Here is a 27053-nt window from a genome sequence, read left to right on the forward strand (position 1 = left end):
TAAGTAAATATGGGCTTCTAATTACTGCAGCCTGCCTGCAGTAATATTATCTTTGACAAGCAGGCCATGTGGGACCAAGTCTGTGAGTAGCTTTTCTTTTAGTGCATGGAGGTCCCTTTCCATTTCTCCTGGAGGTTACATACTACTGTCACTGCTACTCTAATTACCAGCAATTTCAAATATTCCATTTCTATGGAACAAATGCCAGGGTCAACTTCCTTTCTCTCCTTTCTTCTCCTCTCTCTACTTCCCTCCCTTCCTTTATTTTCTGTAATGTTTTAGGGTACGTGGAGTTATGTCAGACTCTACTCTGCTTCTTTCTCCAGCCCCAAACATTCACCCTAGGAGATCTCCATCAAGCAGGACTCTGAATTTTCCTTCTGAATGGCTGCCAGCAGCTCAGTGCAGGCAGAGATGTTGGGAGAGGTGGAGGTACGCCGGTCTCCCTCTTAGAAAACCCCTCCTAATTGATCATCATACAGGTCTTCCCGGGGCTCCCAGCTGCCTTTGTTCAAGTTGACAGTAGTGTTGTTTGGTTTCTCCCCTCTTCTTTCTAAAATTCAATCCCAGTTTGCTTTCCATCTGATAGAAATTGTTCAAGTTTTTGATGCCTTGGAACACACTTTCTTTTTTTCCAAACATATACTTTTTCTTCATGGATTTTTAGTCATTTGAAGGAATATGGTTCATCATGAAGATAGGATTGTTAAATCATAAATCTTGATCCACTCTCTCCTGATAGACTTAAAAAATCAGCATAAATAAAGAAACCCTAGAGGAAATAAAGAAAATACAATGTCCGTGTGTGTGTGCGCATTTGTATGAATGTAAACACAGAAAACAATAAAGATCAAAATAGGAAGCAAAGAACTAAATAATAAAACCCCGAATAAAGATCATAAATAGTAATGTAAGTGTGGAATCAGATCTTAATTAACCAACCTAAAGATTTTTGTCAAAAGAAATGTAACTAAATGCTCTTTGAGAGATGAAGCAATGCAACCAAAAAGTTACAAATAAAAGCATGGAATAGCAACAAAAACAAGGCATTAAATAAATAAAAAGTCACTTTAACTGATGAAATATGCATTTCCCACTGATACTGCTTTGAAATATATAAAATGTTTTTTTGAAACATATTTATTCTTATTGGCAATGATAAAAATAATAAAAATAGACACCATTTGCAATTAAGGCAAAAATTAAAAGAATCGATACTCACTTTAAATATTCAAATAAATTTTAAATAAATTTAAGATAATTTAAGGAAAGCCATTTAAGTATTAGAGGAAAATAAATAAAATTTAGTGTTGAGAATTTGTAAAACATACTAGTGGTAAAATGTAAAGTGATTCGACTGTAGAGAAACTGAAACTTCTGTATGGAAAAAAAAAAACCACCCTAACAATATCAAAACCTATACTGTTGATACATATTAACTTTGGTCTCAAATAAACTGTCTGTCTATTTCTCATGAATCCCATTTTCTCCATTATAATTAATTTTTAAAGCAAAATGCAGGAATTTACCATCTGCTGGTTTTAGCTCAATACTCAGTCTTGTAGAAATTATTTTCAATGCTGATTTTGTCATTGATTGTATTAGAAATTCAAAGCTAATAGGTATCATTTCCTAGTTTTATACAGTTTTTCCATCCCCCAAAATTTATCGGCCTCATTAGAGAAGTGCGGATGAGGTTAAAGAGGAATTTAAGGGATACTCATTATGCATGAAGTAAGACCATTAGCACTATTTGGTCCCTACATTAGAACCAAAAATAATCAGAGATCCTAATGGAAAGTTCCCCTGTGATCTTGTCATGCTTGATCGTGAATGGCCATAATCAGTAATTAAATATAAATAATATAAGTGAGTTGTTTGTTTATAGATTTGTAAGTCAAGGGATTGAAGACTGGAACTGCCAACCTTTTTCTCATTGGGCTGTATCTCATCCAGGACAAGTGGTTCTCACTGTGGTAAGTTAATGCTGCTTTGATATGTAAGTATTTAATTGTAGCTACATTGCCAAGAAAGCAAAGACTTAGAAATAAATCATTATGAAGGGTACTGATACCATGTTTCACTGAAAATAAGACCTAGCCGGATCATCAGCTCTAATGCATCTTTTGGAGCAAAAATTAATATAAGACCCAGTATTATATTATATTATACCTAGTCGTATTATATTATATTATACCCAGTCTTATATAAGACCTGGTTGTACATTATATTAAAATAAGACCGGGTCTTATATTAATTTTTGCTCCAACAGACACATTAGAGCTGATGGTTTGGCTAGCTAGGTCTTATTTCGAGGAAACATGGTAGGTGTAGCTTATTTTGAAATGTATCATGAACTAAGATACATGGATATATGGCCAGATAGATGGATAAATGGACAAATACATGATGAAGTAAGTATAGCAAAAAGTTAATTGTAGGATATAGATGATGGGTATATAGGTATTCGTTTTATAATTCCTTCAACATCTGATGTTGGAGATTTATCATAATAAAAAGTTGAATGAAAATAGACCATAAATTATTTTCCTAGGGATATCTCTCTATTATACTGTATTAGTTTTCTACTGCTGTCATTAAAAAGTTACTACAAGCTTAGTTGCTTAAAACAACACAATTTGTTATCTTATCGTTTTATAGGTTAGGAGGCCAACACAGGTTTCATGGGGCTAAAATAAGATGCCAGCAGGGGTGTATTCCTTAGGAGAGACTCTGTTCCTTTGTTTCTTCCATCTTCTAGAGGCCACTGGCATTCCTTGGCCTGGGGCCCCTTGCTTCCTCTTCAGAGATAGCTATGTTGCCTCTCTGACTATTCTTCTGTAGTCATATCTCCCTCTGCTAACAGGCAGAAAAAGTTCTCCAATTTTAAGGATACATGTGATTAGACTGGGCCCACTCGTATAAACTGTAAGCCTCTTGACATATCCCCTTCCATTAACTTCCAGGTCAATCTGACACTAAGAAGTAGGCTTCTTAGAACAGCTCTGGTATGGATGGGAAGAGTGACTGTAAGAGATGGATTAAATAACAGAAGTTATAGAAATCATCTGAAAATTATGATTGCAGACATAACATATTCTGGGGACGGTACTTCTGAGTTCAACTGAGGAAACAGCACTAATTTCACCTTGGAGTTTTCTACTATTATTACTATCCCCAGATTATTACTTAGCCTAGTGATGATGGATTAAGAATACAGCATTTACATAGTATAAATATTGGTGATAAATATATTTACATTTATTAATGAATAAGCCCCCACAAGCATTAATCAAAATTCAATCTCTAACTCTCAAATACGTACAAACAAGTAAGCTCTCTTTTATACACACACAAATGCACACACACACACACACACACACACACGACATACACTTCATGAAAACATCTGTTTTAATTTATAAAACTTATGCTTCACTTACCACATTTATATCTTACTTTTTTAGAGCCAGATCATGTTTTATAATGATTGTGTCAGAAGTTTTATGAGTTCTCATTCAAGAGAAGAGTTGGAAAAAGTCCATGCTGGTATGCTGTGTGGTCTAGAAGAGGTTGCAGAGCTGGTCGTGCTGGATACTAATAACTCTCGAACAAAAACGGTGCTGGGGGCGTTGCTTACCCTTTATGTTCACTGCAGAGACATAGTGAGAGATTTACTACTTAAAAATATCTGCAATGCAGAGGATTTTGAGTGGACAAGGTAGGCAGATCTAAATTGTCACTCTACGTAAATTTCTCACATAGCCATCTCTAGGTAAATTAATTCTCTACCACAGACTTTGTCAAACCTGAGTTTTCACTTTGCAGAAATTCTAGGCAAATTGCGCCAACTTGAGTACTATATTTCTGATACTCAACTTTCTTTGTTTTCTTTTTCTGCTGCCTTTCCCCTTCACTGTAACTTCTTTTCTGCTTGACCTTCCTGAACTGCCTGCACTCTTCTCATAGTTGTGTTTTCTCTTGTGCCGTTCAGCCAGAGAGCAGTTTGCTGTGAGTAGTGAGAGGAGCTCTACCTCAATCCTCTTATTTCCACCGTGTGCTGTCAGTTCTGGAACAGACTAAGCTGGGAAACAAATCAGAAAACATTTCCAGCCAATTCTCTAACTCTGAGCTTCCTTCCTCCTACCCAGAGTCAATTACTCTATATTCATACATATGTAGTACAGGTAACCACGTATAACACGGTTGTTAGGTTCCTTAAAAATGCCGTGTTATACAAATCCGTGTTATACGAAACAAAGAACTAGTACAAAAAAGGGGGTTAGATTCCAAAAATTAAAACAACATACTATTATATTTTTATAATTAAGAGAAATATCTTTATTAAAGCAATTTTCACCAAAAGCATAGCATATTAATATGTATTAAATAATGTTTTCTTCATCATCACTACTAAGCACCATTAACTGAGGGCATTTTCTTTTTGACAAGATATCTTCATCCTCTGAACTTAATACTCCATGAACAAAATGGATTTAAAATTCTAATAAATTTCAAAATTTTGCAGTCAAAATAATATGACATCCACTCTTGAATGAAAAATTTCAAATGATAGTTTTTGCTCTTAAAAGCTCTTGTTATACTCCCTGTTATTTGGGGATTTCTCTAATTCTCAAACTGTATTAGAGTGAAACCATGATCTATGATGCCATATTGTACGAGGGTTTTCCCCAATTCTCGAACCATGTTGGAGCAAAATGGTGTATGGAAGTGCTGTGTTTTACTGGGATTACCTGTATTTCATATACAAATATGAAACTATATAAAAATTGAGCCACTAAGTTTAGTGAGAAGGGGAGATCAAGCATACAATTCCAAGTATACAATAATAAATGAAGTTTATTATAGATAATAAATATAAGTGAAGTTTCAAACTTTTGAATTAATTTTTTTCTGAAATTTTCTCTGTAGAAAAACAACTGTCCTGCCTGCATAAAGTCTTTCCTTCTCAAGAAAAGCTTACTTTTAAGAAATTATTTATTAGCATAAATTTCTTTATTTTAGGTATGGCAGTTTCCTTTAAACTCTAGGGAAAATGGAGCAGAAAGCTGCTCTGTGTTTGACTGAAACCACTTGAGTATATTTTGCGTGGCTATTTTATACTTGACATATGTTCACATGTTGATTCACATATACATGACAGATGTTCACATTTATTTTACTACAAAGTATAACTCTATACATTCTTAATTGCCAAAAAGAATGCCATGTTTATGAACTATCACCCTGCAAAAGGTTTATATATCATTATAACTTTCTATTAACTCTCTTTAAAAGTAAAAAAGTGGAAGAACATATATGGAAAATTAAATTAGGAAAAGGAAGATGCTAATAAGACTATTTGATTGTGTCTGTGATTCTAGGGCTACAGTTCCCAAATTATATGTCAAGGGGACTGACCATAGGGAACTCACAGGGCACTGCAAGATTTTTTAAACTTTGAAGGACTCACAGGGATACATCTTTGTCAGACACCAAGCAAATTAGTAGCTTGAAGTAGCTCACAATTTTAACATCAAATCATACTTCCACCTTTCAGTGACTTTTTATCCTTGTAAACCTAGTTTTTTGACAGTTGGCCCAATAAAAAGGAAGCGTTGAATGAAAATTAACATGGTACAGGAAACAAGATACAGACTGTATCCAGTCTGATTCCAAGATTTGAGAAGTTGTACAGTGCACAACAGGCACATACATCCCATAAGTAACTGTGGTTATTTGAGAATGAAATACAAATGTTTTTCTTTAAATATAGTTGTATAATATTTTTAATAAGCTGCTTTGGACCTAAACATTAATAAAAGCAATTAGGAGATAGTGAAGGGTAATGAAAAAATTACTGATATACTACAGGTATAGTGAACCAAGGAAACCTCTGTTCTAAAGGAAGAATAATAGGAGGAATAAAGCTCTGGAAATTGATAACTGTGTTTAAATAATGATTTAGCACTTGAATCATACAAATAATTGCTGGGGATCAACAACAGACTGGATTAAATGGAAGAAACTATCTGCAAACTCACAGACAAGGCAGTGAGTTCAATCAGAGTTTCAAAAAGAAAAAGAGTGAAGATAGCATAAGGAACTTATAGGACACCATCAAGTGGACAAATATTCACTTTATAGGGGTCCCAAAAGAGGAAGACAGAGAAAGAGGGGCAGAAAGTTTTTTTCAGAGAAATAATGGCTGAAAACTTCTCTAACTTGAAGAAGGAAACAGACATCTAGATCTAGGAAACCCAGAATTCCAAATCAGATGGATATATAAAGAGATCCGCACCAAGACACATTATATTTAAATTGTCAAAAGTGAAAGATAAGAAGAGAATCTTAAAAGCAAAGAGAGAAAAGCAACTTGTTACATACAAGGGCACCCCCATAAGACTATCAGCAGATTTTTCAGCAGAAACTTTGTAGGCCATAAGGGAGTGGCATGATATATACAAAGTGCTGAAAGGAAAAACAAACTGTCAACCAAGACACTCTACTTGGCAAAATTGTCCCTCAGAATTGAATAAGAGTTTTTCAGACAAGCAAAGACTGAAAAAAATTCATCACCACTAGACTGGCTTTACAAGAAATAGTAAAGGGTTTTCTTCAAGCTGAAACAAAATGATACTAAGTAGTAACAAGGAAACATAAAAAGTATAAATGGTAAAATAAATACATAATTAAATGCAGAAACCTCTATTGTTGTAATGGTGGTGGGTAAATCGTTAGTATGAAGGTTAAAAGACAAAAGTAGTAAAAATAAAAATACAATAATTTGTTAATGGAAACACAATGTAAGTAGATGTAAATTGTAACTTCAACACATAAAACAGGGAGAATGAAAATATAAAGTTTTAGTATGCATTCAAGCTTAACTTTTTATCAGCTTAAAATAGGCTTTTGCAAATATAAGATGTTTTATGTGTGCCACAAAGCAAAAATTTATAATAATACACAAAAGATAAAGATGAAAGAATCTAAGCATACCACTCTACAATATCATCAAACCACAAAGGAAGAGACAGTGAGAAGCAAGGAACAAAGGAATTACAAAACAGGCAAAAACACAATTAACAAAATGGCGATAGTAAGATCATACCTATCATTAATTACTTTAAATGTAAGTGGGCTAACTTTTCCAATCTAAAGACACAGGGTAGCTGAGCGAATGAAAAAAATGAGACCCAACTATTTGCTGCCTACAAGAGACTCACTTCAGTTTTAAGGACACAGACTGAATGTAAAAGGATAGAAAAAGGATATTTCATGCAAGCAGAAACAAACAAAAAAACTGCGGTAGCTATACTTATACCAGAGAAAACAGACTTTAAGGCAAAGACTCTAATTAGAGACAAAGAAGTATAATGATAAAGGAATCAATCCAACAAGAGGCTATCACACTTGTAGATATTTATGCACCCAACATAGGAGAACCTAAATATATCAAGGAAATGTTAACAGACCTGAAAGGAGAAATAGACATCAGTATAATGATAGGGGACTTCAGTTACCCCTATTCAATAATGAATAGATCATCCAAACAGAATAGCAGTAAGGAAACAGTTGACTTACTAGAAACCATAATAAACTTCATAGAGATGATTCTTATATAAATCCTCCATTTTATGCTGACAGCATCACACCAAAGCCACACGATTCATCAAGGCCATTTTTCTCAGAGGAGCACCTGCAGCGCTCGTGTTTTAGTCTTCTGAGTTCTACTCTTGATGTCTAATACCGTCATTGATGAATTATCCATCATTCTTTTCATTTGATTTTAATGTTTTGATATCTATGTTTCTAATCAATATTCCATTTTAATCTTTGTTTCTGCATTTGAAAAACAATAATTTTGCCCCAATAATATGAGCATTTAAAATATTGTTTCAGACATTTGCAATATAAATGGAATGCAAAACAAAAGTTGTGCTGCATATCTCAAGGAGATGCCTGCTTTGCTTACGGCTATGAGTACTTGGGCTGTACCCCAAGACTGGTCATTACGCCTCTCACTGACAGATGCTGGCTAACTCTCACTGGAGCACTACACTTGAATCTAGGAGGCTGCCCCTCTGGTCCAGCTGGTACAGGAAAAACCGAGAGTGTCAAAGATCTAGCAAAAGTAAGTGGTTTTATAACCAGAATAACTTTTTTTTAGTCACACAAACTTTCATGGTACTGAAGTTTGCACCATTTCTGCTGTTAAGATGTTTGTAACATTTAACTAGCATATTCATTAACTCATACAATTCATAAATTAATTTTTGAGTGCCTATTATGTGCTGGGATTCGTGATTTCAGTAAGCCAACATGTGCTTTGTATTTACTTGAAATCTCACTATACTGACCAACTGACACGTTAATGGTAGTTGTGTCCCCCTTCCTCTTCCTGCAGGCGTAATTCCTTTATTTTGAGCCCCGTACACAGACTTTTGCCTGGTCTTTGTGATTAATAGCTGTGTGTGTGTGTGTGTGTGTGTAAGAGAGAGAGAGAGAGAGATACCTAATGAAAGCAAAAGATAGCTTATGATATCACTGGAATGCTTTTTTCTTTGTTTTCCATTTGTTGATATATTTAAAATCCTGACCTTAATGTTCCATGTACTAATCAACTGAAATATAACAGTATATGTGCATTTCTACTATATTGAGTTTTGTGAATTTCAAAACTTGGTATATAATTGATCTTTTTTTCCCTTTAAATTAAAGTTTATTGGGGCGACAATAGTTAGTAAAGTTACATAGATTTCAGGTGTACAATTCTGTAATACATCATCTATATCTCACATTGTGTGTTCACCACCCAGAGTCAGTTCTTTCCATCACCATATATTAGACCCGTTTACCCTCTTCTATAGCCCCGATCTCCCCTCCCCCCTTAATTCATCTTTAATTGGAAAAGTTTTCTCAAAAGAATAAAGATATTCTATTACTCTGTAAGTTTTAACATTAGTATTTTATGTAATAATTCAAGGAATATATTAAAATAATATTTTTGTTTCCCAGGCTTTAGGCAAACATTGTGTGGTCTTCAGCTGTTTTGAGGATTTGGATTATAAGGTAAAGCTTATTTATATACACTCAGGCAAAAATATTGTACATATAAAATAATTCATTGAGGATTGAAAGAATAAGAAAAATATCTTAGAGACAAATTAAGTAATAATAGAACTATAAATGCTATTAATTATTTTAAACTATTAGAAGAGAAACTTAAAATTTAATATGAACTTAAAACATTTTACAGTTTACTTTTATTCAACTGAACTACTTCTTAAGACTGTGGTTTTCAAACTTTTTGATGGGATCTTTCCATACAAAATATAATGTGAAACATAAATATAAAAAAAATTTAAGAGTACTGCTTTCGTCATATAAATTTATTTATAAGTTCTAAACCTTTAATTTACTAAAAAGGTTAAAATAAGAACAACAAGGCTATTATGAATAACACAAAAATTTGAATCAGAGTTTGTATAGATGATTATACGTTTATGTCAGCCATATTTTATTGTGGTTGCTCATTATCTAAAATATATCTTATAACATTTGAAATGTTTATTAAAATTTCATGTACCTCTGTGCCCATCACAAATTTACTTGAAGCTTCCAAACACTTCAGTTTATTTTGTTTTGCATGTTAAGTCCCAACCTTTTGCATCTTATTGCTGTATTTTATTTGCATTCAAAGCACATTGCCTCTGGGATTAGAAAGTACAAATTGGTGGTTACAAAATAGGCACAGTGATGTAAAGTACAGTATGGGGAATATAGGCAGTAATGTAAAAACTATGTATAGTGCCAAATGCGTACTAGACTTACTGGGGGTTCACTTCATAAATTATATAAATGTCTAAACACTACGCTGTACACCTGAAACTAATATGAACTAATATTGAATGTCAACTATAATTTAAAAAATACATAGTCACAGAATGCAACACGGGGAATACAGTCAGTGGTATTGTAGTAGCTATATACGATGTCGGGTGGGCAGTAGACTGTTGGGGTTATCACCTTGTGAGGGGTGTAAATATCTAAGCACTATGTTTTGTATACCCGAAATTAATTTAAAAAATACAAATTGGTAGTTACAAATACTCACTGGGATGTAAAGGACGGCATAGAGAATAGAGTCAGTAATGTTGCAACAACTACTGTGTTTCCCCGAAAATAAGACCCAGCTGGGCAATCAGCTCTAATGCGTCTTTTGGAGCAAAAATTAATACAAGACCCGGTCTTATTTTACTGTAAGACTGGGTCTTATATAATAATAATATGATATGATATGATATGATATGATATGATATGATATGATATGATATATGATATAAAGACTGAATATAAAGACTGGGTCTTACATTAATTTTTGATCCAAAAGACACATTAGAGCTGATTGTCCGGCTAGGTCTTATTTTCAGGGAAACACAGTATGTATAGTGCCAGGTGGATACTAAGCTAATCAAGGGGATCACTGCATAAATCGTATATTTTAATTATAATTTAACCACCATGCTACGCATTTGAAACTAATATAAAATAATATTGAATGTCAACTAACTAAAAAAAATTATAGATACAGACAACAGATTGGTGGTTACCAAGAGGAAGGGAGTGAAGGAGAGCAGTGTGGGTAAAGGGGGTCAAATGTATGGTGACAGATGGGAACTAGACTTTTGGTGGTGAGCATGCAATAGTGTATGTAGATACCGAACTCTGATGTTGTACACATAAAATATAATGCAGTGTTATTAACGAATGTTACCTCAGTAAAACAAAGAAAGAAACTACATTACCTTTGAGAGCCTACATTTCCAATATGTGCTCACTTAGAACATTAAAAAAACAAATAAACGTAAATAAACTGATTGAATATTATTCTTAAGACACTTACAAATAGAGTCTCTTTTCTGGAAGGAAACTACCTTCCAGTGGGGCACAGCAGTACTAGGACTAGAGTGAAGTGAGTGAAGCTCTTGGCTGCTAAGGGAGAATCAAAAACCCTAGTAATCAAGACAAATAATATTTTTAATGCAATATTTTTTTGGAATCAAAATTAATGCTTAAAAACCCATGATAAACACAAAATTTTACCTAGAGACAAATCCTGATTTCTGCAGCCAGAGGGAGGAACCAACTTCTGTATCCGCAGTCTGAGGGTCTCTGTTTGCTTTCTCAACCTCCAATCCTTCCCTCTCTGCAACACCTAGCAAAAGCTCCTCATTGAGTTCCATCATTCCTCAACCCGTATTCACACCATAAACACATGCTCTGTTTGGCCTGACAGTGTTTTTGTTAGTTTTGTTGTTTTGTTTTAGCTACCAGAATTTCCAAATCAATAGATTTCAATCCCGACTTTCAGCCTCTCACAGAGACTTGGCCACCCCAGGCCTTCCCCATCATAGATGGCAGAAGCTGAGTAACACATGCGTGCTCTAGCTGGGCCCATTCCAGTCTGGTCTAGAATCCACCTCTTCTCTTAAATTTGGGCCTGGTTCACTTTGCTTCATGACCTCCAGCAGCCCACCACTAACCCATGAGCCTTGTCCTAATCTAGAAAAAGGAGCACATTAAGACACTTTATGACCATCTGCCGAAAATTGTAGTAAAGACGACGCCAGTGCGTGGCTCTGTGAGGACATGGCATCGGGCGAGTGCCAAACCGTGTGAACATAATGTAGCCCTGCCTCAGTGGTTCCTGTGTTTGCTACAGCGTGTTTAGGCTTTTGTAAGAGATGGTCAGAGTAGTTGCCTTGTCCAAAGCAGAGAGCAGCTGCTGCTTTGAACCCTACAAAAATGCCTGAGAGAAAGATGTGCAAACCGAGTTTGGTTAGTTTGGGTAAAATGGGAAGAATATGCAGAAATTAACATCCCCTGTAAAAAATTTCATCTACATTGTAATTTCAGTCATTATTTTTTCTTTTTTTAAGATAATGGGAAAATTAATTTTTGGACTAGTTCAGTCAGGAGCGTGGTGTTGTTTCGATGAACTCAATCGAATTGATGTGGAAATTCTCTCGATGATTGCCTCACAGATCCAAGCAATTAAGGCTGCAAAGGACAGCTATTCTCTCAGGTAGTTGTTAAATACATTCATATCTTTGGACTGCTAATTTGATCTACATTTGCTGTTTAATTATTATTAAGTGTTTTTTCTACTGTAAGTGTTTGGGTGGGGGCATGGTTCTAAGCTCAGACCAAGAGGGATGGCATTTACCTAGAATGTTTGCTTGGCAAATAAGAAAAATATATGTATATAACTAGCTTTCATGCCAACTGGGAGGTAGCCAAACTTGCCCAAGCTTGGAACAGTCTCTTGAGCTACCAGGACAATGATGCAAATATATTCTAATTACTTTTCTTTTTGAGTTTAAATTCTCCTAGTGCTTTTTCATCTTAAGATATTTCACTTAAAGAAAGCAAATTTGATTTCTGTAATTCTACATCTTTTTAAAAAACAAAATTATACTGGCCACACACCTGAAGCTTCCTCTTAACGCCACTACTCTGAATTAATATACTTTAATTGAAAAATCTTACAAAAACAGTATTTGTATGTTAGGATTACTAATGTTTCCTTATCCAAACAAAATTTTCTTTTTTTTTTGTCTTCAGATAAATTCAGGAACTCAGATGATTTACTTTATGGGCATAATTGGATTTGTGGGTTTAAAATTTTTATTACAATCTAAATATTTCTAATATTTCTATGACAATCTAATATATCTAACTCAAGTTAATGGGCATTTCTAGCTTTTCTCTCAAGAATTTTGCTCAAACTCTTAGAGCCAGTGTTATGAGGCCTCACGAGTCTGTGGATATAAGTGGGATCACAGTAACCCACATTGTACCAATTCTTTACCATATCTCAGCCTCTGCAAGGGTTTCCTCAGTTATGTCCAGGGGGTCCTCAAGTTTTGTTCCGATTGTGCCTCTTCTCCTGTTTTGACCACCCTTATTGATATCAGCTGTCCATGAAATCACTAGATGATTTCTCTCCATTGTCTCTATCATTGGTACCAACAATAGGACCCTCATGTCCATGCCAAGGGTTCTCTTTCTTAGTGTCCCCAAAATTATTTAATTGGGGAGTAGGGAGCAGGCTGTGTTCCACTGTGTCATCCAGGCAGAGCTCTATGTCCCAAGGGTCCCCTCAGGTTCTTTCCCCTGTGTAAGTCCCTTCATTCAGATGTGTACCTTCCAGCCTCAGGCCCCACAAAACTCTTCAGACATCTTCAGACATAATCAAAAAAATCAGAATCCCAGCAGGGCTCAAATGTTGGCTTAAGATGTGCTTTTTCTCTCCCCTCTTAACCATTGTTTTTTTCCAGCATGCTCTCATTTGGATTTTAATGGAACACAGCCTTAGGGAAAGGCTACTCAGTTGTAGTTTTAACATACTTCGGCCTAGAGAAAACAGTTCTTAGTGATGAATACTGTCATGTCTTGTAGGTTTGTACTGGAAGGAAAAGAAATTCGTATCAGTGTGTCTTGTGCAGTATTTATCACCATGAATTATGGGTAAGTATCAGTTCATCTGTAGGAATGGACACAGGCCAAAATACTTTCCTTAAGTCTTAATCGTAGATGGAGTTGTCTGACATCATATATCTGGCATTCACCCTCCACCACCCCTGTGCACCTCTCCACTATGGACACTATCTATAAACAGTTGCAAGTCTGCACTTATCCAAGTACGTAGGTGATCTCACATTATATTTCTCAACAAGGGGTGTTTTTCACTTCATGAGTATGCAGAAAACAAAAGTTCAGCAGTTTGTCACAAAGAGAACACAGACAGAAAAGCTGGTAAGAATAGCCGAAAGAATAAGAATATGGTGGTTACAGGGGTTGGAGGCTGAGCAGGTTCAATAAATATCTGTTGATAGAATGTTACGAAGTCCAGGGAATCCGAGGGAAGTAATATGAGGTGAATTGTAAAAGGAGGCACAGGAAGGAAAGATCATAAACTAGGAGGCTTTGTGAGATGAAAAGTACAACAGAAACCATCTTATACACTTGTTTTCAGGTAAAGATCACATAGAAAGCCAATAGAATTATTTGGGGGAAAGTTATATAATGTGGTGCCTCATTTGAAAAACTGAAAAGTGGTGTATTTTGTTTCTTTGGTTTCCTTTATCCTCTTAAGATACAAAGGTCGAGTAGATCTTCCAGGTAACTTAAAATCTCTGTTTCGCCCAGTGGAAATGATGAATCCCCATTATCAAATGGTTGCTGAAGTAATGCTGTTTTCAGTTGGTTTCAAATCTGCAAAATCACTCTCCAGAAAGCTCGTTAACTTTTACGAACTAGCCAGCACAGAGCTCTCAAGACAGGTAATGAACGACTTTTCTCTGAGAAAGGTGATTATATAAAACTTTTCTGGTATTGGTCTAGGAACGACCTAGGACAATAATGGAGCTGGAATTCCTATCAGCACATGCCCCGAGTTGGATGTAAGGCAATAGGTAAAGTCAGTCAAGGTTCCAAAACTTTTCTCCAAGATCTGGGGAAAGTACTTGAATATCTGTTATTTGAAATTATAGATTGCTGTTTCCATATGAGGAGGTTAACATTTTGAGCAAAATAATTTGGAGGACTTGTTGAAACACAAATTGCTGAACCTTACCACCAACTTTCTAATTGTCTACAGTAAGGCTGGAGAATTTGCATTTCTAACAAGTTCTCAAATGTTCCTGATGCTGCTGATCTAACTAGTACCATCGTTTGAAAATTATTGTTGTAGGATATGCTGGTTTAATGAGTATTTGTTTATAACCCAAAAACGGTTTGGATAGCTAACGACATTATTTGCTGAGTTTCCTCTTTACAATATTCTTTCAATTCATCTCTCTAGTTCAGAGAAAATTTAATTCAGATACTGATCATTTATAACACCTTTAGTACTTGTTAATTTAAGGAGACTTTTAGGAGCACCAGTTTCAGAAAGAAGTGAGCCTTAGAAGCAAAATAGACGGTTTCCTGAATTCATATCACTGTTTCTCTTTATAGTATAGACGATTAGTGATTTAAAGATATACTCTGCATTTATTGCCAAATTATTTCATTTTTCCTCAGAAACTTAATTCAAATATTTTAATGTTTGATAGGATCATTATAATTTTGACCTGAGGACTCTGAAGACAATTATAACAATGGCTGGAAAGAAACGGGAGTTTCAATGGTCAGTTGAATTTTGAATTGTAAGGTCAAAAGCGAGTTATACAGCACTGGGAAAAGAGTTTGTTAAGTTTTAAGTAATGATAAGATAAAAAAGGAAGCTCCCAGAGTGTCACAGTAAAATGTGGTAGAGGTTATTAAGAATATGAAAGAAGAGGAAGAAAAAAATACACAAAATCCTTGGGTACCTTTCCTCAAAAGAGCCTATTCTTTAAAACATGTGCCTTATCTTTACATTATAAAATTATACTGGAATGAAAGACCCCATGTATAAGAGCAATAACTTAATGAGAAATGTAAAACCTGTATGAATATACCTATATGAGAAACGTGTAAAACCCATATGAAAAAAAACATTAAAACACAACTGAAGGACACAAATGACAACATGAATAAATGAAATAATACACTACATACTTAACATCTTAAAGGACTTAACATCATAAAGATTTAAGTACTCTAAATGTTAATTTATGAATGGAAATGCATCCCAGTAAAAATACCAAAAGGTATTGTTTGTTTTTAACAAGCTGATCCTAAAGTTTACATAGAAAAATAAACAATTAAGACTAGTTAGAAAAATATTGAAAAACAAGAGCAAAGAAGGAGGACTATCCCTTTAAGTATTAAAAGAAATGATAAAGCTTCAATAATTAAAACATTGCAATGCTAACTCATGAGTAGAAAGGCGCAAACCATTGGAACAGAATATGAAGTCCAGAAATACCGTGTTTCCCGAAAATAAGACCTACCTGGACAATCAGCTCTAATGATCTTTTGGAACAAAAATTAATAGAAGACCCAGTCTTGTAATGTAATGTAATGTAATACAATACCCAGTCTTATATTAATTTTTGCTCCAAAAGATGCATTAGAGCTGATTGTCCGGCTAGGTCTTATTTTCGGGTAAATATGGTAGGACTAGATGCATTGGGTACTTAGTATATCATAAATGGGGAGGCAAGAATAGACTTTTTAATGAATAGTGTTGGAAAAACTAAACATTCATCTGGGTAAAGATCAAGGTGGAACCATGGTCGACTATTTACCAAGATAAACTCAAAAAGGATCAAAAAAGTGTCGGAGATTTTAAAAATAAAAAATTTAAAACATTGAAGTATTTGAAGAAACAAAATTTCCTTTATATCCTAAGGCTACAAAAGACCTTTAAAACGAAGACTCAAAGTCGAGAAGCCGTAAAAGAAAAGATGTATAATGGTGGAAAAAGTACTTTTTCTGAAGTCAAAAGACAATGACAATCTAGGATTAGGATTTCAGTTTTATTTCTCAGATATTCTCAGCACTGCAACCCTCCATAGGCTGGCTTCGTTTTTGGTGGCAAGATAGCTTCTAATAATACCTGGAGCTAGCCACACCACTGAACTGAAGTTCCAAACCTCCCTGAATGGACAGTCATTTGTCTACCCCAGTATCACTGTGTCCTAGTCATCACTTGTCCATACAAGGCTTATATTCCTTTAATGAATATTTGTTCTGCCACATACTTGCTTTCCAAAACTTCCTTGTAACTAAGGATTGGACATACAACCTTGGCAGATCAGATACAGTTACCCTAGAATCTGAATCTGAGGCTAGTGAAAAAAGAAATGGGATAGACGGAGTCCATTCTGGCAAGGGTGACAGTGGTGGCAGTAACTACAGCCAATTAGCTGAAATAGCAGGGGGAGTGAGCAGTTCTAGTGCCAGCATCTGTGGCATTGGGGCAACAGGCACTGCTCTCGGGAGCTATTGATGGTGGCAGTCACGTCCTCGTAGGACCACTTAGGTAGTATTTTGGCCATTGTTCCCAGCTGTCTCGCCAGCAAGTTTAGTTTTCTGGCCTTCCTAGAGATTTTTTAATAAACCATTATGTTGTTTTTCATTTGATGCTAGCTGAATTCATTACTGTTACTTGCAACTCAAAAACCTTCCTGATACAATGCTTATCCCAGAATCAGTGACTAGGGAATGGCGTTATCCTGATGGTGCTAGGCAGTCGGGGCCCATCCCTGGAGCTGAAGACCAGATTCACCTCATCCAAACCACATAGCTGCTTTGCAGTGAGGGAGAGGAGGAAAGGATATTGGCATAGCCACCGCTCAAAATATTAGTGGTCTTCCGGGTCAGCAAAGCACACTTGCTAACTTGTTCTTTATGTTTGTTTTCTACCATTAAAGTAACATGAGTGACAGTCTCTCTGAAACAGATGAAACTCTGATCATTATTGAGGCTGTAAGAGAAGCTAGTATACCGAAATTTCTTCCAGAAGATGTCCGACTTTTTGAAAAGATTATAGAAGAAGTTTTCCCTGAAGCGACTGTGTCCACAGTAAATCAAATTGCCTTGGAGGTAATAAGACCTTTGAAAATTATCGCAATCATTGTGGAGTATCAATTAAGATAAGAAACTAGATGGGGATTAAAAATATTAACAGTTCTTCCTGAAATACTGTATTCATGTTATCATTTGGGGGATAAAGATACTTGGAGATATACTTTCCCCTTAGGGGTGTGTGGGGGTGGGAAGAGCTTTCACCGAATCATGACCTAATAGAAGAATGAACTGTACCTTTAGTCAAGGAAGGCTGTTGCATGTTTTGTTCCTTAATTTTCTCCTCTTTCAAATGGGAATAATAATGATTGCTTTTCTTACTTTAAAGGGGTGCTTTGAGAATCAAATTAGATCAGAATTATGAAAAAAGACTTCAAAATGTAAATATCTTGTGACATTAAAATTATGTATTACGATTGTAGAGCCCTTTATTTTTTCTCTTACGTATATAGTCTCACAGTGATTGCTTAGGCTGGGTAGGATCTCAGTATCTCTTTTCACTATTGTGTAGTCCCCTGCCAGTCCCTGCATTCAGGCATATTGCCATATGGCCACCAGATTTGCTTTCCTAAAACATGTTTGATCACATAGCAAAACCACTTTTTGGATCAGTGTTGTCTGCAGTATAAGACCCAAGTTAATTATCTTGGTATACGTTGCTTTTCACAATCTGGCCAGATCAGGTTATCTTTCTTTTTTAATCTTTTATAAATTTTTTATTATGTAACATTTGAAAATACAGCAGAATACATGCAAAATATATGTATTTTGTGAAGCATAACTCCCAAAGGAACAGTTGTAAACCCAACACAATGTGTAAGAACTAAAACATTAATAGATAACTTTGAACCAACCTGTGCTTTCTACCTTCTCCCAAGATACAACTATCATCCTGAGTTTTCCATTCCTTCTTTTTTAAAATACTTTTTTTTATTTTTCAATTACAGTTGACATTATTAGTATCTGGTGTACAACATAGTGATTAGACATTTATATAACTCACGAAGTGATCAACCTGATAAATCTGGTACCATCTGACATTATGCATAGTTATTACAATATTATTGATATATTCCTTATGCTGCACTTTACATCTCCTTGACTATTTTGTAACTACCAATTTGTACTTCTTAATCCCTTCCCCCACTTTATCCATCCTCCCAACCCCCATCCCATCTGGTAACCATCAAAATGTTCTCTGTATGTATAAGTTTGTTTTTGTTTTGTTTTTTCACTTCTTTTGTTTTCTAGATGCTACATATAAGTGAAATCGTATGGTATTTGTCTTTCTCTGTCTGATTTATTTCACTCAGTATAATATCTTGTAGGTACATCCATGTTGTTGCATGCAGATGGCAAGATTTCATTATTTTTTATGGCTGAGTAACGTTCCATTGTGTATATGTACCACATCTTCTTTATCCATTCATCTATTGATGGACATTTAGGTTGCTTACATATTTTGGCTATTGTAAATAATGCTGCAATGAGCATATGGATGCATATGTCTTTTTGAATTAGTGTTTTGGGTTTCTTTGGATGAATACCCAGAAGTGGGATTACTGGGTCCTTCTTTGTCACTTATTATAGCTTTTGTTTTAATGTCTATTTTGTCTGGTATAAGTACTGCTACCTCAGCTTTTTTTTTTTTCCATTTCTATTTTCATGAAATATTTTTTTCCATCCCTTTACTATCAGTTTGTGTGTGTCTTTCAATCTGAAGTGAGTCTCTTGTAGGCAGCATATGTAAAGGTCTTGTTTTCTTATCCATTCAGCCATCCTGTGGCTTTTGACTCGAGTATTTAATCCATTTATGTTTAAAATATTAATAATTGTTGATAGATATGTAGTTATTTATTATTCATATTTTTATCTTTTTTTTCTTCTTCTACTTAAAGAAGTCCCTTTAACATTTTTTGTAATACTTATTTGGTGGTGATGAACTCCTTTAGCTTTTTCTTGTCTGAGAAGCTCTTTATCCATCCTTCATTTTTAATGCCTGCTTTAATGGGTAGAGTTCCTTGCTTTTCATCACTTTGAATATTTCCTGCCAAACCCTTCTGGCCTGCAAAGTTTCTGTTGAGAAATCAGCCGACAGTCTTATGGGAGCTCCCTTGTAGGTAACTAATTGCTTTTCTCTTGTTGCTTTTAAGATTCGCTTTGTCTTTAACCTTTGACATTTTAATTATGATGTGTCCTGGTTTGGGCTGCTTTAGGTTCATCTTGTTTGGGACTCCCTGCACTTTCTGGGCTTGTATATCTTTCCTTTGCCAGGTTAGGGATGTTTTCCGTTATTATTGCTTCAAATAGGTTTTCAATTCTTTGCTCTCTCTCTTCATTTTATGGTATCCCTATGATGCGAATGTTGGTGTGCTTGATGTTGTCCCAGAGGCCCCTTAAACTCTCCTCATTTTTGGATTCTTTTTTCTTTTTGATGTTCTAATTGGTTGTTTTCTGCTACCTTATGTTCCAAATCATTGATTAAGTTCTCTGCTTTATCTAATCTACTATTGATTCCCTCTAATGTATTTTCCTTTCAGTTATTGTAGTCTTCATTTCTGACTTTTTTTAATGTTTTCTATCTCCATTTTTGTTTCCTGACTCTTAGTTGAAGTTCTCACTGAGATCATTGAGCAGCCTTATAACCAGTGTTTTGAATTTTGCACGTGGTAGATTGCTTGTCTCCATTTTGTTTAGTTCTTTTTCTGAAGCTTTATTTTGTTCTTTCATTTGGGACATGCTTCTTTGTCTCTGCATTTTAGCTGATTTCTTGTGTTTGTTTCCATGTGTTAAGTAGATCTGCTATGTCTTCCCATCTTAGTAGAGTGGCCTTATATAGTAGGTGTGTGGTTGTGGAGCTCAGTGACACAGTCTTCCTTGTCACCTGAGATGGGTGCTCCGTGTGTCCCTTGTGTGGGTTGTGGTTGCCGTCCTGTTGTAGTTGATCCTCGATGGCGGTTTGCATGTCAATGGGAGGGATTGACCCTCAGGCTGATTAGTTGTGAGGACTGGCTGTGACTACAGTGGAGGAGCTATTGTGCAGGGGCTGACCCTGTGGAGCAGGATTTGCTTTAGCAGAGCTGTGACACCTGCCCAGTCTACTCTTCGGGTGTGTCTTCTGTGGAGGTAGTTAGGTGGTGCTCCATGTGGTCTGAAACTGGCCATTGGTATGTTGGTTTTGGGGCCTCTTGCAGGGGAGGAGCTCTGGTGCAGGCCAAGGTCAGCTGCTGCCTATGCCCTGCTCAAGGCAACTTGATATGGGTTACAAAGTGATCTGCAGATCGTTGCCAGTTGTGCTGGGCTTGGAAGAGTCTGGGGGAGGCTAAACTGTGAACTGAGTCCAGTAACAGCTAGTTCTTAAATACATCTTAAAGCGTGAGTTTTTAAATTCAGGAAGGGTCTATGAACATAAAATTGGGGTTATTGTATTTTGGGTGGAAAGTAAGTTTTCATTATTCTCAGATTGGTAAACTAAAAAATTAACAACTACGGTATTAAAGTACAGTATTTGGTATTTAGTAAAGAGAGATTTTTGTAGGATTATTTATCAAGAATTTAATTTGCAATGCATTTTAAATTAATGTACTTATTTTCTTTTAGAAAGCAATATCTATTGCAACACAGCATTTGGGCTTGCAACAATGGCCAGCTCAGAAAGAGAAAATCATACAGTTTCATAATCAACTTCAGGTAAATATAGAATGGCATGTTACCAATTCTTTTCTCTTGGGTTTTAATAGGTATGATCAAGGAGAAAAACACAATAATAAAAAAAGAGTGCTATTATCATGTTCTTCAAAGTAAAGTGGTTTATTGATTAACTATTTACCTAGACCTTATTTGACCCCTCAATTTAACTCTTAACAAATTAATCCTTTTTGCCTTCATCCTCTTAATACGTAATTTGAAAATCCTACAAATGTGTAAAATGTTCTGCATTCATTGCTATACCTTCATTGAATTTCCTGTTCTTTATGAATGAACCCTTTGGAAAAGCATTAAATTATGCATTTCCCTGATTACTAGTAAAATTATATACCCTTTTACATATTTATTAGCCATTTGAGTTTTCTATGAAATGCCAGATTATGTAATATATTCATTTTTTCAATTGCACTGTTTGTCTTTTTCTTAGTAAATATATAGACTTTTCATTTTGCATTTTTATATCATATTTCTTTATTGCTTGCATGCATTGCAAATATTCTCGGCTTTTTAGAAACATTCATGGTGTTCAGATGTGTGGGAGACATTACTAATGCAGTAAAATGGTTTATGGGGTGTTTTTATGGTGTATGTTTTTGTGTCCTATTTTTAGAAATCTTTTCTGTCCTGTCTCATAAAGATATTTTCTATATTTTTTTCCAAAAATTCCAGATATTTGCATTTCCAATTTTAAGTTGTCTGGAATTTATTTTTCTTTATGGTGTCAAGTAGGGATCTATTTTTCCCAAATGGATAACCAATTTTCCCAAGACTTTTTAATCACTGATTTGCTATTTATATTTCTGTCATGTACCAAGTTTTCATGTCTAATAGTGTGAATTACTTTATTGATTGATTTTTTTTTGTCTATATCTCTATAACAATACCATGCAGTTTTAATTACCGTAGCTTTATAATAGGCCTTTATATTTGGTGGTGGTACCAATTGTAAGGGAGGAAAAAGTTATCCTTTACCCTCTTGGGCTCCTTGACTGGGTCTGAAGATTAAACTGGCATAGACAGATTAACAGGAGACAAGGATACAAATACTATTGAATTTTTACATGTACCTGGGAGCCTTCACAAGAGACTGAAGACCCAAAGAATGACCATAACAGGAAGCTTTTATACCTTTTAGATAAAAAAAAATAACAAATTTTTGATGACTTGGCAAGTCACAGGGTTTTGGACTAGGGGTAGTGAATGGTGAAGAAATAACTAGGAAAGTAAGGGTGGTTTAATAAGGTTTATTTGTACAGCCTTTTCAGCCCCAAATTCCCTGTCTCTGGTGATAAGAACATCTTCTTTCTTCCTGATACAGGCAAAGTGTGTCTCACATGGAAGTTTCATGACCTGTTTCTGGGAAGAAAGATGAGGTGGTGGAGGTCAGAGTGACCTTCTTGCTTCTGCCATTTTAAAAAAAATTTATTCAGCCTAATATATTTAATATGCCATATTTTGAGGTGCCATATTTTGAGATAGTATGTCCTGAGCCCCATCGTAATCTTCCATCTTCATTACTTTTAAAATTCTTGGATCATCAGCCTATTGATTTCCACTAAAAAAAAAAAAAAAAAATCCTGTTTGGATTTTGATTGGGATAGAATTAAATTAATAATTATGGTGAGATTTTTCGTTTTTATGATGTCACATCTTTTCCTCTATGCATATTCTTGTCAAGCTTTTACCCTTGTTGCAAACTAACAAAAGTTAGTTTGCCATGGTTTTATAGTGGCAGAAAACACTAGACTCCTGTGTCCAAAAGGACAGTTTATTACTTACAGCAATAGCAGGAGCCATTTTCCCAAGACTTAGTTTTCATAGGGTGACACAGGGTCAGGTGACATCTGCACCCATGGTGAGTTAGTTCTCAGGAGAAGAACCCCAAGCTTAGGAACCCTCCAGTCTAATAGGGTACTACCAGCAAACATTCCCAGCCTTTGCTCATGAAGGAGATCTTGTCTTTTCTCGGGACAGCAGATAAATCTGTCCTTGGTCCCGATAGGAAACACTCTCTCTTCCAAAACTCTTTGCTATGTAAACATCCTTGATAAGATAGCCCTACACAAAGCTTTCAAAACTTCTGTTCAGAGGCATGTGCAGATGTCAGAGACCTGTAAGGAATTGTCTCCCCACAATATCCACCCCTGGTTTATACACTGTCTTGGCGTCTGGTAAACTTTCCCAGAAGTATGCCACTCTGCTGACCACTCTGACTAATGGCTCCACATCCATTCCCTTTATCTCACATAGCATTTAATTAAGGCTTCTATCAATAAGACTACAAACAGTAGGGTGACGTCAACCTAAAATACTAATTTCAGCCATGCCCACCCAAGGTTCCAGGTCCAGAAAGCTGAACAAATTCAATAAGCCATTAGAATCTACCTTACAAAGCCAGTGGATTTCTCCTTCAGTTTCTGTTTTGATTGTATGGCTTAGTCTGAAGCATTAATCCAGGGACAGCAAGCAGCAAAATTATCATTTGCAAACACTTGTCTTGGCCCACAAGGATAAAGTGTCTAGTTCAATTCTGCCATTTAAAACAACTCTTGCCAGTGAGTCGAGACCAATCTGGATGTTTTCCAGGAACAAGGCGATGTTTCCTTAAACACTGGATTTTTAACACTCTCATAACCACCTCTAAGGTTCAAGTTGCATTGTTTTGGGGAGGGAGGCAAGTTAATGCCTGGTTTCTGCATAAGAAATACCATGCTAAGGGTACACCTGGTACCCTTGGAAAGAAAGTGTTTTTCATAGTTGTTGGGTTCCCTAAATGGGACCTACTGTCAGTTCAAGAGGGAGAGGGGATACAGGTTGACAGGGCTCCAATGTGCGTTCTTGGTTGAGTTCTAATAATTAAGTCTAGCTCTTTTTTGGGGAGTGACTGCATGAAAACAGTCAGTCCAATCTAACGTATTTGCCATATCATCAGTCAGCTGGCATTTGTCTGCCCCATCGAATAATTGAGCAATGGAGATAGAGGTAGAGAAGACATCCAAGACCTCTGGAGGTGTTGACAAGTATTTTGCCTGTGGGGTGCAGGAGCTGAGGCCACCCCCTACTGTTTCTGATAGACTTCTCAATACGGTTAAGGGGAGTAACAATTAAATCATGGTCAGTTCCATCTGGCAGGAGACGGCAGTCACAGCAGTTGATGAATTAAAGGTTCCTGCAGTTTGGGATATCTACATCAGGGCGTTTTCCTTTGTGAGGAAGGTTAGAGAGAGAGTTCTGAAAGACAGAAGATTGCGATATCCCTCAGTCCCCATGTATTCCATGCTCTGGGGTGTTTCGTCCGTAGATGTCTGGGTTTTTGCTGTCCTTGCACAGCCACAAAATTGGTATGTCCTATTTCAGTAATTATGACCATAATTATTTTCCAAACGTCCCCTACTTGGATGTTTGAAAACATCCTGAAGGGCTAGATGCAAGAGGGACAAGGACATCTTTATAAAACTTAGAACCATTGTAGCCCCTACTTAGGTGTGCGTGGGCTACAGAAGGTCTCAGCAGGCAGTGTACTCAGTCAAGGAGCCACTGTCCTTATGATTCAAGACCACATCAGTCCAAGAGAATTCAGGTAATTGAGCCAGAATTAAATTCGAATCCCCTGGGCCCCGTTTTGGAATGTGTGTCAATCAGTGGCCTGGTGTTGTCAGTAGGGAAAAGAAAGAAGCACTCAGGAATGGTCAGGACCGAATCTCAAATTTTCCAATAGATCTATATAATAGATCTATATCCCATCTCTTCCATGCTGATAATTACCCGGGAAGGAGATGAAAGGAAATGATCCCTTCCTGGGGACACCCGCATTTCATGGCCAAACTTCCTTGGTAAGGTGTGTCAACAAAGAAAAGGTAAGGGAGATAGAGTCAGAAATCTTCTTGCGTGAGCTTTTGAGAAGGCTACTCCAATGCTCTGTAATGCTGGATGCCTGTGGATGGTAGGGGGTACAGAAGGTTCATAACATTACTTGACCATCAGCTCACTGTTGAGTGACTTGTAATAAAAGGTATACCATTGTCAGATTGCAACTTGTCTAGATATCCACACACATGACACAAATTAGTTTCAAGGGATCTAATGCTGTGGCTGGAGTTCGCTGATTGGACTGGAACAGCAACGCCTAACTTGAAATAGTGTCCGTATCAGTGAGGCACCACTAATAGCCCCGAGAGAGGGGATTAAAGATCTGATGCAGGATCTTCCAGGAGTATATGGGGCTCATTCACGGCCTGTGCAGTGTGGCTTCCCCACTTTGAAGCAACCGTGTCAGCTTTTGTCAGGAGTGGACTAGTCTGAATGCAGTGATAGCCCCTGCACCATAAGCATGCACGCTTTAATTTGTGTGGTCTATGATAGTGACCATGTTGCCACGCCCAGCATGATGTTGAATCCAGAGAGCAGTCATGGCAATCTGGGAAGGGCAAGCTCAATCAGCAGCTTGATTCTGGGGCATCACAGCAAAGAATGGGTCCTTACCAAGGGCACTGAGTGACTCAGATAGTTTGATCCCACAATTCAAAGCCCCAAAGGGTTAGCTTTAATTTACTAGTATGTAGTTTTCCAACTGGCAGCCCAGTTAACTAGGTCATGGCAAAGCCCAAGAGTCAGAGTTCTTCCCAGTGGGCAGAATGAACAAGTCTGCTCTTGGTTCTTCGTAGGTGGCTGTGGCTGAAGCAAGGGTCTTTAGGTGTCAGCTTAGCTGAACCATCAGTAAAGCAGACCAGGCACTTATAGGAATCTGTGCATTAAGGGCTGCATCGAGCCAGCAATGAGAACTCAAAAGAGGGGAAAGGAAACCCCAGATGAATCTTATTACAGAAGCCAATGGTAGAGAAAGGTACAGGAATAAAGGAGAATTGGAAAGTGAGATAAATGATTAAATATCAAGAATTGGACATTATTCTTTGAATTTTAAAATGAGGTTTCTGGTAAGTTTAACATTAGCCTAGTCAATAAAAACAATGGATCACAAAGGATTGAGCAATAATTTGAAGGAAGGATCGGTGGATATAGTGAGAGACGTATTTGTAAATAAGAACCCTCAAGTTGCAGCTTAGCTGAACAATTAGTGAACCAGAATTAAACCACAATCTGAAATTTTCTTGTAGGCTTGTACTGGTGTGATGTTAGTGGGCCCAACTGGTGGAGGAAAGACAACAGTCAGAAGAATTTTAGAAAGAGCATTAATATTGTTACCAAATGAAAGTTTATTATCAACCAAAGAAAGAAATTCTCTTTCCCAGGTAAATGTTCTGCTAAACAAAATGTTTCTCTATTTGTTGAGACATTATTTTATACTTAAGTTACATTTTATGTTCTCTTTACATAAGTATGTTCTTTACTTGTTAAATTGATTGCTAGGGATTTTGTAGTTAGGAATCATTGTAGTGAATGGGATTTTTTTTTTATTTGACTCTCAAACTGGTCATTGCTAGTGTAAAATAATACTGTTTTGTGTGTTTATTTTGTATTTAGTCACCTTACTTAATGGACTGGTAAATTCTAATTTTTGTTAGGTAATCAATTGAATCATCTTCAAAAGAATATTCTGTCTCTTTTCTAATATTTATATAACTTATACTCTTATCTTATTGCATTGATTAACCCTCCAAGGCAATATTAACTGTAATATCTTGTTTCTTACATTATCTGGAAAGCAATTAATATTTCAGCATTTAATATGTAGTTTGCTCTTTGTCTATGATAAATATTCTTGATCATACTTCTGAAATTTTCTTCTATTCTCATTATACTTTAGGTTTTGACTCCTAGAATTTATGAAAGGATTGTTAGCATCTATTTTTTTTATTTAATTG

General features: G+C 36.1%; 1 protein-coding gene across 1 annotated transcript in view; it reads left to right on the plus strand.

The window, feature by feature from the left end:
• Positions 1–27053, plus strand: part of DNAH14 (dynein axonemal heavy chain 14) — a 200405-nt gene that overhangs the window by 62250 nt on the left and 111102 nt on the right. Inside the window, exons 26-36 of the mRNA XM_033099365.1 lie at positions 1889–1976; positions 3468–3721; positions 7903–8134; positions 9019–9072; positions 11943–12088; positions 13465–13533; positions 14162–14348; positions 15123–15196; positions 17370–17541; positions 21124–21213; positions 26346–26480. Coding sequence (XP_032955256.1) covers positions 1889–1976; positions 3468–3721; positions 7903–8134; positions 9019–9072; positions 11943–12088; positions 13465–13533; positions 14162–14348; positions 15123–15196; positions 17370–17541; positions 21124–21213; positions 26346–26480 — 1501 coding nt within the window. The remainder of the gene's footprint in view (positions 1–1888; positions 1977–3467; positions 3722–7902; positions 8135–9018; positions 9073–11942; positions 12089–13464; positions 13534–14161; positions 14349–15122; positions 15197–17369; positions 17542–21123; positions 21214–26345; positions 26481–27053) is intronic.

Source organism: Rhinolophus ferrumequinum, chromosome 27 (genome assembly GCF_004115265.2).
Source record: "Rhinolophus ferrumequinum isolate MPI-CBG mRhiFer1 chromosome 27, mRhiFer1_v1.p, whole genome shotgun sequence".
In the NCBI taxonomy this organism is placed as follows: domain Eukaryota; kingdom Metazoa; phylum Chordata; class Mammalia; order Chiroptera; family Rhinolophidae; genus Rhinolophus; species Rhinolophus ferrumequinum.